The following is a 14,155-nucleotide window of genomic DNA, read 5'->3' as shown; positions in this document are numbered from 1 at the left end:
CTATCACCATCACTACTACTATCACCATCACTACTACTACCATCATCACTACTACTACTACTACCATCACCACTACTACTACTACTACTATCACTACTACTACTATCACCATCACTGCTACTACTACTATCATCACCATCACTACTACCATCACCATCACTACTACTACTACTACTACCATCACCACTACTACTACTACTATCACTACTACTACTATCACCGTCACTACTACTGCTACTATCCCCATCACTACTACTACCACCATTACAACTACTACTATCATCACCATCACTACTACTACTACTACTACTACTACCATCACCACTACTACTACTACTATCACTACTACTACTATCACCATCACTACTACTATCACCATCACTACTACTACCACCATCACCATCACTACTACTGCTACTACTACCACCATCACCACTACTACTACTACCACTACTATCACCATCACTACTACTACTACTATCACCATCACTACTACTACTACTATCACCATCACTACTACTGCTACTATCACCATCACTACTACTGCTGCTTCCACCATTACTACTACTACTTCCACCATTACTACTACTATCACCATCACTACTACTGCTACTACTACCATCACCACTACTACTACTACCACTACTATCACCATCACTACTACTATTACCATCACTACTACTACTACTATCACCATCACTACTACTATCACCATCACTACTACTACTATCACCACCACTACTACTACCATCACCATCACTACTACTACTACTACCACCATCACCATCATCACTACTACTACTATCACCATCACTACTACTACCACCATCATCACTACTACTACTACAATCACCATCACTACTACTACTACTACTATCACCATCACTACTACTACTACTATCACCATCACTACTACTACTACTACTATCACCATCACTACTACTACTACTATCACCATCACTACTACTACCACCATCACCATCACTACTACTGCTTCTACTACCATCACCACTACTACTACTACCACTACTATCACCATCACCATCATCACTACTACTACTACTACTATCACCATCACTACTACTACTACTACTACTATCACCATCACTACTACTATTACTACTAATATCACCATCACTACTACTACTACTACCACCATCACTACTACTACTATCACCATCACTACTACTATTACTACTAATATCACCATCACTACTACTACTACTATCACCATCACTACTACTGCTTCCACCATTACTAGTACTACTTCCACCATTACTACTACTATCACCATCACTACTACTACCACCATCACCACCACTACTACTACTACCACCATCACCATCACTACTACTGCTACTACTACCATCACCACTACTACTACTACCACTACTATCACCATCACTACTACTGCTACTATCACCATCACTACTACTACTATCACCATCACTACTACTATCACCATCACTACTACTACTACTACCACCATCACCATCATCACTACTATCACCATCACTACTACTACTACTACTACTATCACCATCACTACTACTATTACTACTAATATCACCATCACTACTACTATTACTACTAATATCACCATCACTACTACTACTACTACCATCACCATCACTACTACTACTACTACTACTACTACTACTACTACTACTACTATCAACATCACCAATACTGCAAAACAGTTTTTTGGTTTCCATTGTGAAATTTTTGCTACGCTTTGCCCTAATGAATATGACTCAGTTCAATTACGTAGAACCAGTCTTCCCAGGTAGGGACAAGTTTCAATATGTCTGACAAAAAAACATGACAAAAGATCCATTCAAAACCTACCATATTCCTATCTACACAACACTACACCCATTGGACTGGGAGTCGGAGGCACAACAACAATGAAAGTGTTGAAATGCATTGCTGATGACATTGTCAAGGTGCAGATGGGAAAAGGGAGATGAGGAGGGACAGGGGGGTCCAGTTGGGGTGGACTTTTGACATGCTAAACAAACCCTATTGAGGATGAGCATGAGAGCTCGTGGATTCGGAGTGGGGCCTAGGGCAGGCCGAAAAGAGAAAGGGGGAAGAGAGAGCCTTTGGCTGGAGTGTAAACAAGGTACAAAGTGCACAATCTCACACCCCCGGCACCCTGAGCCCTAGTCGGAATAGGGGCTCACCATGGGGGGGTCCCAGAGATGGTGAGGGCGTAGGCAATGGCGACATGAGGTAGTGACGTGTGTGTGTGTGTGTGGGGGGGGGGATCCGGGGGTAGCTAGCATGTCACGGAAACCTACGTACCTAGGCCTGCATTGTGGAGAACACCATTACACATTACATATAACACACAGTTTTATTCATTATCATAATAACACATTTCAGAGACATAAGGGGTGAAAATATTATCTTCTAGAACCCCTTAAGGGGTTACAATGACTAGCCTAAACCTCAATCCATCTCACGCGGTCACTCAATGTGCATGTATAAACGCATATGTCTACTCAAACTTCAATCATGATGTGTTACATCCCCACCTATTGTTGTCACGCCCTGACCAGGTGAACTCTTCTATTTTGGTCAGGGTGTGGCATTTCTATAGTTTATTTTCTATGTTTTTGGTATAGCCTTGCTTTGGGGCGTATTTCTATGTTGGGTTCTGTCGATTCCCAATCAGAGACAGCTGTCGCTAGTTGCCTCTGATTGGGGAATCATATTTAAGTTCCTTTCCCCCCACGATGTTTGTGGGTTGTTGTCTCCTGGTCTTTGAGCAGTAACGATACGTTTTATTCTCTGTTTTGACCGTGTTATTTCAGTCTGTAAGAATAAACATGTGTTCGCTCCCAGCTGCGTTTTGGTCCGCTTCCTCATCACCCGACGCCAATCGTTACAATTGTGAACTTCAATCTGTGTCAAACTGAAACCCTTGACCTTTCTGTCCTGTTTTTTTCAACTGCGGAGTAAAACTTCTGTCAAACATTTACAAGTTAGTAGTAGTAGTATCTCCTTCCCAGGAAACGCAGTGACAATGTCACAGCTCGCGCCTCGCAAATCACTCAAACATCACAGCAACCACTATAAATATTACACAGTGGGGATATATCCTCTCAGGTTATCTATAGTAGTATGACACGTGACCACACCTGCATCCCAATATTAATGCACTATGTAGGGGTGTGCCATGTATAGGGTGCCATTTGGGATACAATCCATTTGCACTTGCCTCTGGGAAGTTTGAAGTATGCAGCATGACTATGTGTGAAGTGTCTGTGAGTGGCCCATATTTGAGGTTTAATTCTACTCCCACCCAAGGAGAATATATTTGGCGTGTTGTTGAGAGGACAGGGAGAAGGAAATGTCTCGTCACAGCAGCGCAGCCCAAAGTGTTTACGAGTAGCAGGGCAGGAGGATGTTCTGCTCCAACACTTCATCTGACACTCAGTGAGCACCAGACATTGAAAATACGTATTTTCAACCAAAAATATATATTTATATATACTTGACCTAGAATAGGAAGTTGACATCAGGACAATGGAGATTAGTACACAATGGAAATTGAATTAGCCCAGTCACGTGACTAGCCTAGTTAATGTCATTTTATTGGTTTTATTTCATTATACATTTTATTGGTGCAAAGCATTGGAGTAGAAACTACTACTAGAGTGGAGTAGTCCCCACTCTAGTCAATATTTTGCCTGGAAATTATCAGCCTGGACACATACACACCCTGAATGCTGTGACTGTTAATCAGCAACATGTCATTATCTCCCTCAAGACTACTACTACTACTATCACCATTACTACTACTACTACTACCACCATTACTACTACTACTACCATTACTACTACTACTACTACTACTACCACCATCACTACTACTACTACTACTATCACCATTACTACTACTGCTACTCCTACTACTATCACCATTACTACTACTACTACCACCATTACTATTACTACTACTACTACTACTACCACCATTACTATTACTACTACTACTATCACCATTACTACTACTACTACTATCACCATTACTACTACTACTACTACTATCACCATTACTACTACTACTACTATCACCATTACTACTACTACTACTATCACCATTACTACTACTACTACTACTACTACTATCACCATTACTACTACTACTATCACCATTACTACTACTACTACTACCACCATTACTATTACTACTATTACCACCATTACAACTACTACTACTATCACCATTACTACTACTACCACCATCACTACTACTACTACTACTACTACTACCACCATTACTACTACTACTACTACTACTACCACCATTACTATTACTACTATTACCACCATTACTACTACTACTACTATCACCATCACTACTACTACTATTATCACCATCACTACTACTACTACTACTACTACCACCATTACTACTACTACTACTACTACTACTATCACCATTACTACTACTACCACCATCACTACTACTACTACTACTACCACCATTACTACTACTATCACCGTCACTACTACTACTACTACTATCACCATCACTACTACTACTACTACTATCACCATCACTACTACTACCATCACCATCACTACTACTACCATCACCATCACTACTACTACCATCACCATCACTACTACTACCACCATCACCATCACTACTACTACTACCACCATTACTACTACTACTAATATCACCATCACTACTACTACTACTATCACCATCACTACTACTACTATCACCATTACTACTACTACCACCATCACTATTACTACTACTATCACCGTCACTACTACTACTACTACCATCACCATCACTACTACCACCATTACTACTACCACTAATATCACCATCACTACTACTACTACTACCATTACTACTACTACTAATATCACCATCACTACTACTACTATCACCATCCCTACTACTACTACTACTGCTATCACCATCACTACTACTACTACTACTACTACTATCACCATCCCTACTACTACCACTACTACTACCACCATTACTACTACTACTACTAATATCACCATCACTACTACTACTACTACTACTAGTACTATCCCCATTACTACTACTATCACCATTACTACTACTACTACTACTACTACTAATATCACCATCACTACTACTACTACTAATATCACCATCACTACTACTACTACTACTACTACTATCACCATCCCTACTACTACTACTATCACCATCACTACTACTATCACCACCCCTACTGCTACTACTATCACCATCACTACTACTACTATCACCATTACTACTACTATCACCGTCACTACTACTACTACTACCATCACCATCACTACTACTACCATCACCATCACTACTACTACTACTACTACTACTACTACTACTAATATCACCATCACTACTACTACTACTACTATCCCCATTACTACTACTATCACCATTACTACTACTACTACTAATATCACCATCACTACTACTACTACTAATATCACCATCACTACTACTACTACTACTAATATCACCATCACTACTACTACTACTAATATCACCATCACTACTACTACTATCACCATCCCAACTACTACTACTACTACTATCACCACCCCTACTACTACTACTATCACCACTACTACTACTACTACTATCACCATCACTACTACTACTACTATCACCATCACTACTACTACTACTACTACTACTACTACTACTATCACCATCACTACTACTACTACTATCACCATCACTACTACTACTACTACTACTACTACTACGTGTGTGTGCATGTGGATGTGTTTCACTATTCTTGTGGGGACCAGAAGTCCCCACAAGAATAGTAAACAAACAAAGATTTGACCAAATGGGGACATTTTGTTGTTCCCCACAAGGTCAAATGCTATTTCTAGGTTTAGGGTTAGGAGCTAGGATTAGTTTTAAGGTTAGGAGCTTGGGTTAGGTTTTTGGGTTAAGGTCAGGGTTAGGGTAAGAGTACGGGTTTGGTTTAGGGGTTAGGGAAAATAGGATTTTGAATGGGACTGAATTGTGTGTCCCCGCAAGGTTAGATTTACAAGACTGTGTGTGTGTGTGTGTGTGTGTGTGTGTGTGTGTGTGTGTGTGTGTGTGTGTGTGTGTGTGTGTGTGTGTGTGTGTGTGTGTGTGTGTGTGACTTCAGGACTTCCTCCCTTGAACATAAAAAATTATGTCAACTCCCAAGAAAAGTACATGGTTGTCCAGCTGTGACCTGTAAGGTAGGCAGGAACAATTCAGACAAGGTGACATTATGGTTTGGTTAGTCAAGGTGACATTATGGTTTGGTTAGTCAAGGTGAGGTTATGGTTTGGTTAGTCAAGGTGACATTATGGTTTGGTTAGTCAAGGTGAGGTTATGGCTTGGTTAGTCAAGGTGACATTATGGTTTGGTTAGTCAAGGTGAGGTTATGGTTTGGTTAGTCAAGGTGAGGTTATGGCTTGGTTAGTCAAGGTGACATTATGGTTTGGTTAGTCAAGGTGACATTATGGTTTGGTTAGTCAAGGTGAGGTTATGGTTTGGTTAGTCAAGGTGACATTATGGTTTGGTTAGTCAAGGTGACATTATGGTTTGGTTAGTCATGGTGAGGTTATGGTTTGGTTAGTCAAGGTGACATTATGGTTTGGTTAGTCAAGGTGACATTATGGTTAGGTTAGTCATGGTGAGGTTATGGCTTGGTTAGTGACAAATGGGGGCTATGGCTAAACAAGGTGTTAAGCTAAATAGCATTTTGGGAAAATTACTGGTATTGCCTGGATGGGCATTAGTAAATATGTTCCCTGTCCAGATGGAGCATTTTCTAAATGAATTTAACAATAAATTGACATTTAGAATGAGACATCTCCCTCTCCAAATAGGGGTGAAATTAGCAACGGGCATTGTTGAATTCAGTGATACCCTCAGTCCTGGCTAACCCCCCACTGATGCCCCCCCCCCCCAAACACTCTCAACACCCCCAACCCTCTGTGTCTAATACAGCTGGGCTGCGGGAGAAATGTCACCGACTCAAGCTCGTTTCTCAAACTAGGCCCCAAAAAATGACAACCCCGTTCATTGACACAAAGTGCACACTGCTTCGGTGACGTTGTCTGATAACGTCCAACACTTTTTAAATGTCAAGCACTGCACAACTCCTATAAATATATGCATGCCATTGGAACTTGGATATATTTTGCCCATATAATATGACACATTGTTAGTAACGTTAATTATCAAGTGGATGGCTAACTGTTATATCGATTGGTGGTAGTTGCATCATCCTTTGTTTATGAAGTCTTACCGGGAGACGACCGGAGGATGATCTGATGGGTTTAGCTTCGGGTCCATGGGGGGTTGCATACAGGCAGTTCGCCCTTTGTTCGGCCGCTGTCGTGTTGCATATTTGGGTAAAGTATCCAGCCGGTACCGAGTTCATCGGTGGACTGGATAACCCGGTGCTGAAAAACTCGGTCTTCACTACGGACAAAACTTTATTCTGCGAACACGACAGTCCCCCTACAGCACCTCGACCAGACGCAGGAGAAACGCCTTTGGGCATCCGCATCATTTTAGTAAATAAAAAAATAACAACTGTTTAAAATAAATATGTTTAGCTAAAAAAGCACGAAGCTTCCAGTAATCTGTATTCAGGACAGTGGATGAGAGGAGTTGCGGTCTTTCCGATACGAACTGGAAACGTTATTTCTCAATGTGTAGCTAGCTTGACTAAAGTCCAAATAAGTTCATAAAAAGGATATTTAGTTAATAATGTGCAAAATTCACAAGTGAAAATATGCACCAGAGGTATCCTTCGCTTGAATATTTTCAATGAAACGAATATTGTAGCTTTGCAACCGATATGATCCTTTGTCCAGTAGAGGAAACGTAAACTTTGCCTAATTATTTTGATAGTAAATAAATAAACAACAAGTAGTCCCGATATTTGCAAGTATAGTATGAGCAAACTTTTAAGTTTACGTCTTGAGATGCTGATTCCTCCAGAAAATACAAAGTTTAGAAGGATTCTTCAGATTTTCAGGAGAGGAGATATTGCCACCATCGGGTTCACTGTCCAGCTAAAAAGCTTAATTTTATATACAAGGGACTTGGAGCTCGGAAGAACTGCTTTTTTAGCGCCAAATTACGTCCCGCGAAATTTGGATCTCCCGCGGTTAGAGCTCGTCTTTGATTGGTCCAGAGCACATTGCGATTGTTACATTCCGTATATATTATGTACATTTAGCATAAAACAGTTGGCGCGGGGCGTGCCCAGCCTTAAAGGAACAGCATGTCCCTTTGTGGTCATTTTGAAGTTACCAATTTCGAAACTTAAATTTGAACAATAACATGTTTTTATAACACTTACTGATACGCAGCATAATATAATGAGCACAAAAACACATTTATATATTATTTTATTTCCACTATAGAGTAGAGCACACTAATTTAGTTAACCATCATGCTTATTACCTCACTACTCTCATAATATCTCATTGTCAAAAACGAATTAGAATCAAACCAGCTTTTTAAACAAGGTATTTCAAATCCTCAAACCAACAATCACAAAGTTAAGTTGTATGCGAATCTGATGTGCAAAATAAGTTTAATCGAATGACATATACTGCTCACTAGTTCACAAAGAGAGACGGATCCATTCCTAGAAAACATACCCAACCCCCCCCCCATCCCTCATTGACCCACACAAGCTCCCATATATGACACAAATGCCCCTGTACATTTCACATGAAGTCCTATTGGTAGGCTGGTTCTAGATCTAGTTGTGCTATTTTACCAACTCCTATATCTATTGTCATGACAACAGCAATAGGAGTTGGTCATACAGCACTAGGATTAGGCTTAGTGCCTTCCATCTACTGTACAGTCAAGATGGTCACAATAAAACAATACAGTGAGCAAAATGAGTTCTGAAGTAGGCAATTCTCACATCAAGAGTTGATAATGGCCTTGGAGATGTGGTGATGTGCATGTTTAGCTTATTACGTATACATATGTCTTAGGTTTCTCTTTATGTAGTGTTGTGTTGTCTCTCTTGTCGTGATGTGTCTTTTGTCCTATATTTTTATTTCATTTATTTTTATTTTTAATCCCAGGCCCCCATCCCCGCAGGATGCCTTTTGCGTTTTGGTAGGCCGTCATACTAAATAAGAATTTGTTCTTAACTGACTTGCCTAGTTAAATAAATGTAAAAAAAAATTAAAAATTAAATAAACATTCAGCTTGCTGCAGTTGGCAAACACCCTGCAGTGACTTTCCCATGCATGCGCTGAAACTAGAAGCCATAGGCTATATGGTCAACTGGAGCAGAACCACCATTATTCAAGATAAGAAGAAAAAAACAACACTTGTCCTTTTCCTACCAGCCACCGACTATTGATAACGTCTTTATTGAGGAAAAATTTACTTACTACGACTATAATGCGGTTGTCTCATCTAGCTATCTTACTGTAATATGAATACACTAACTCTAAGTCGTTCTGGATAAGAGTATCTGCTAAATTACTATAATATAATGTAAATGGAACAATTATATTATACACATCTGTAGGTCTTTGGCTATGGTGTATGTTTTGTATTGAAATGTCACCCAGGGAGAGATGTGTTGGTGTGTGTGCGTGCGCACGTGTGTGTGTGTGTGTGTGTGTGTGTGTGTGTGTGTGTGTGTGTGTGTGTGTGTGTGTGTGTGTGTGTGTGTGTGTGTGTGTGTGTGTGTGTGTGTGTGTGTGATTTAGTCAGCAGGCATGGTTGTTTGCTCACTGAAAGGGAAGGTCTGTTAATCTGTTTCTGTGTTTGCACCTATTTGCTTTTGCCCTATCACGATGAAATACCTCCCAAGATGGGGTCGAAATAAACAGAGACAAACACATGTTGTCAAGCAAGTACCAATACTATGCAGTTGACCTGATTACTTTTATAATGTCATTTGTTACAAAGCCAAAAAAGCAACAGTTTGCTGTTCTCTCATGTCTCTCAGGCTTATATGAATTCATGCTACATTTTATTTAAAAAATGTATGTACAGCACTTCTATAAAATGTTGTTTTTCCTAATTGGTTTATCTATCTCGAGCTGGTCTTATTCACTAGCAGTATGTATATCTCATTCACTAGCAGTATGTATATCTCATTCACTAGCAGTATGTATATCTCATTCACTAGCAGTATGTATATCTCATTCACTAGCAGCATGTATATCTTATTCACTAGCAGCATGTATATCTCATTCACAGCATGTATATCTCATTCACTAGCAGTATGTATATCTCATTCACTAGCAGTATGTATATCTCATTCACTAGCAGTATGTATATCTCATTCACTAGCAGTATGTATATCTCATTCACTAGCAGTATGTATATCTCATTCACTAGCAGCATGTATATCTCATTCACTAGCAGTATGTATATCTCATTCACTAGCAGCATGTATATCTCATTCACTAGCAGTATGTATATCTCATTCACTAGCAGTATGTATATCTCATTCACTAGCAGCATGTATATCTCATTCACTAGCAGTATGTATATCTCATTCACTAGCAGTATGTATATCTCATTCACAGCATGTATATCTCAGTATGTATATCTCATTCACTAGCAGTATGTATATCTCATTCACTAGCAGTATGTATATCTCATTCACAGCATGTATATCTCAGTATGTATATCTCATTCACTAGCAGTATGTATATCTCATTCACTAGCAGTATGTGTGTCTCATTCACTAGCAGTATGTATATCTCATTCACTAGCAGTATGTATATCTCATTCACTAGCAGCATGTATATCTCATTCACTAGCAGTATGTATATCTCATTCACTAGCAGTATGTATATCTCATTCACTAGCAGTATGTATATCTCATTCACTAGCAGTATGTATATCTCATTCACTAGCAGCATGTATATCTCATTCACTAGCAGCATGTATATCTCATTCACTAGCAGCATGTATATCTCATTCACTAGCAGTATGTATATCTCATTCACTAGCAGTATGTATATCTCATTCACTAGCAGTATGTATATCTGATTCACTAGCAGTATGTATATCTCATTCACTAGCAGCATGTATATCTCATTCACTAGCAGTATGTATATCTCATTCACTAGCAGCATGTATATCTCATTCACTAGCAGTATGTATATCTCATTCACTAGCAGCATGTATATCTCATTCACTAGCAGTATGTATATCTCATTCACTAGCAGTATGTATATCTCATTCACTAGCAGTATGTATATCTCATTCACAGCATGTATATTTCAGTATGTATATCTCATTCACTAGCAGCATGTATATCTCATTCACTAGCAGTATGTATATCTCATTCACTAGCAGCATGTATATCTCATTCACTAGCAGAATGTATATCTCATTCACTAGCAGCATGTATATCTCATTCACTAGCAGTATGTATATCTCATTCACTAGCAGTATGTATATCTCATTCACAGCATGTATATCTCAGTATGTATATCTCATTCACTAGCAGTATGTATATCTCATTCACTAGCAGCATGTATATCTGATAACAGTAACACTCATATATAGAGAGACTGGAGGTCTTGTAGTTATGGAAATCTATGGCATTTATTGACATATCATGCAAATATTCCCATCTTGTGGCTCAGTAAGGAATTTTATCTACACAGCAATTGCCCAAAGCACTACAATGATAAAGAGTGATACAATCTACAGAACTGTTACAACACATGTTTAAGCTAGTTTAATTGTGTCTTATGCAAATTCAACAACTGTCCAGGAATAAACAAGAGTAAGATATGAGAGACTCTAAGATTTTCATAGAGTCCAGGACATATTTTCTAAGACGGTATAAACCATACATAAATGCATGTGTTTGTTCCATGGGAGCTTTGTATTTTGTAAGACACATTTGTAACCCTTTAAACTTTGTTTAGTTTTTTTAGTTTTGGTTGCTGCTTAGTTTGTGACACATTTGTAACACATTTGTTACCTGTTAACACACATTTGTAACTTGTTAACGCACGTGTTACCTGTTACACATTTTTCATTCACATTTGGTTGCTGCTTAGTTTTTTATAAAATGTATATAGGCCCATCTGTTTCTTCTCATTTAACAGATTACAAATGTGTGTTAATTGGTTAGAAATGTATGTCAACAGGATACAAATGTATGTTAACAGGTTACAAATGTGTGTCTTCCCTGTGGCTCAGTTGGTAGAGCATGGTGGACCTCCAAGGGGAGAAAGGAAATGAAGAGCCCAAGAAGGAGAAGAGCTGATTCTCTGGGTGAACGAGGTTAAAGGTTAAAGACCAATACCAGAAGAAGACTGAGTGCATCTATTACAATGAGGAGCACAAAGTAGACAGGCTGGTGTACGAGGAGGCTTATGACATAACCCGAGTGGAGCAGGAGAGACAGAAGCTGGAGAAACGCTAGACAGATTAACACATTTAGGCGTGACATGCCAGCAACAAACACCGACACCCCACATCCAAGTATAACTGACCAAATTATGAAAGACAAGCATTGTCTTGTGAATTCTGTAAAGTGAGTATGGAAGAGGTGAAACAATTATTGTTGTCTATTTATTTGAAATAAGATAAAGATTACTTTTGCCTTGTTCACATCCATAACCTGTTTTTGCTAACGTTGCACTACTTGTACTATGTCATTTCTAAACGCTGTTTAGCATGGCAAATATCTGTTAAGGAGTGGAACGATACCAGGCTAATCCTGACTGTGATGCACACAGTAAAGTACTGTATTTTTGGTGCCTGAATGCTGTAATATCATAATGAATATGTTTTATAGCTAGAAAATAGTCCTGTACTAATACAATGGGGCATATAGCTGTATTTAAATGAGCCTACTGTAATCTGACATTACAGGAGCACACTCTGTTGCCAGTAATTCACTGTAAATGTACAATGAAATACTCCCTGAAATCTAAATGTAAGAAAAATAATACATTTTTGCAGAAAATATGTTTTTCAAATTCATAACAAAGAACCTTGGCGTGACCCTGGACAACACCCTGTTTTTCTCTGCAAACATCAAAGCAGTGACTCGCTCCTGCAGGTTCATGCTCTACAACATCCGTAGAGTATGACTTTACATCCCACAGGAAGGGGCACAGGTCCAGACACTTGTCATCTCCTGTCTGGACTACTGCAACACGCTGTTGGCTGGGCTCCCCATGGTGTTCAACCTTCCCAAGTTCTCCCATGTCACCCCGTTCCTCCGCACACTCCACTGAATTCCAGTCGAAGCTCGTATCCACTACAAGACCATGGTACTTGCCTACAGAGCAGCAAGGGGAACTGCACCTCCTTACCTTCAGGTTTTGTTCAAACCCTACACCACAACCCAAGTACTCCGTTCTGCCACCTCTGGTCTCTTGGCCCTCCCACCCCTACGGGAGGGCAGCTCCCACTCAGCCCAGTCCAAGCTCTTCTCCGTTCTGCCACCTCTGGTCTCTTGGCCCTCTCACCCCTACGGGAGGGCAGCTCCCACTCAGCCCAGTCCAAGCTCTTCTCCGTTCTGCCACCTCTGGTCTCTTGGCCCTCTCACCCCTACGGGAGGTCAGCTCCCTCTCAGCCCAGTCCAAGCTCTTCTCCGTTCTGCCACCTCTGGTCTCTTGGCCCTCCCACCCCTATGGGAGGGCAGCTCCCGCTCAGCCCAGTCAAAGCTCTTCTCTGCCCTGGCACCCCAATGGTGGAACCAGCTTCCCCCTAAAGTCAGGACAGCAGAGTCTCTGCACGTCTTTTGAAAATGTCTGAAACACTACCTCTTTGAAGAGTATCTTAAATAACTCTCACTTCGCCTCTCCCCTTGCCCCCACCCCCCCCCTCAAAAAAAAATAACAAACAATTGTCTATACACACTTCTGTTTTTCCACCACTAGCACAGACTCTGCCGATAAATACTTTGTCAGGGAAAGTGTACTTTATACGATTATGATGTGTTGTGTTGATGTGATGTGTTGATATCTCACCTAGCGATCTTAAGGTGAATGCACTAATTAATTATAAGTCGCTCTGGATAAGAGAATCTGTTAAATTACTAAAATGTAAATGTATAAATGCAAAGAGGAAATGAACAACAAATTAGCAACAGTTAACATCATAATTAACATAATTATCAACAGCTAACAG

General features: G+C 39.9%; 1 protein-coding gene across 1 annotated transcript in view; it reads right to left on the bottom strand.

Moving 5' to 3' along the window:
• Positions 1-8,228, bottom strand: part of LOC115172886 (transcription factor E2F2-like) — a 25,281-nt gene extending 17,053 nt beyond the window's left edge. Inside the window, exon 1 of the mRNA XM_029730718.1 lies at positions 7,299-8,228. Coding sequence (XP_029586578.1) covers positions 7,299-7,565 — 267 coding nt within the window. The 5' untranslated portion in view covers positions 7,566-8,228. The remainder of the gene's footprint in view (positions 1-7,298) is intronic.
• Positions 8,229-14,155: the final 5,927 nt, after the last annotated feature.

This window comes from Salmo trutta, chromosome 33 (assembly GCF_901001165.1).
Source record: "Salmo trutta chromosome 33, fSalTru1.1, whole genome shotgun sequence".
In the NCBI taxonomy this organism is placed as follows: Eukaryota; Metazoa; Chordata; class Actinopteri; order Salmoniformes; family Salmonidae; genus Salmo; species Salmo trutta.
The sequence above is the reverse complement of the archived record's forward strand: the minus strand, read 5'-3'. Positions and strand labels throughout refer to the sequence as shown.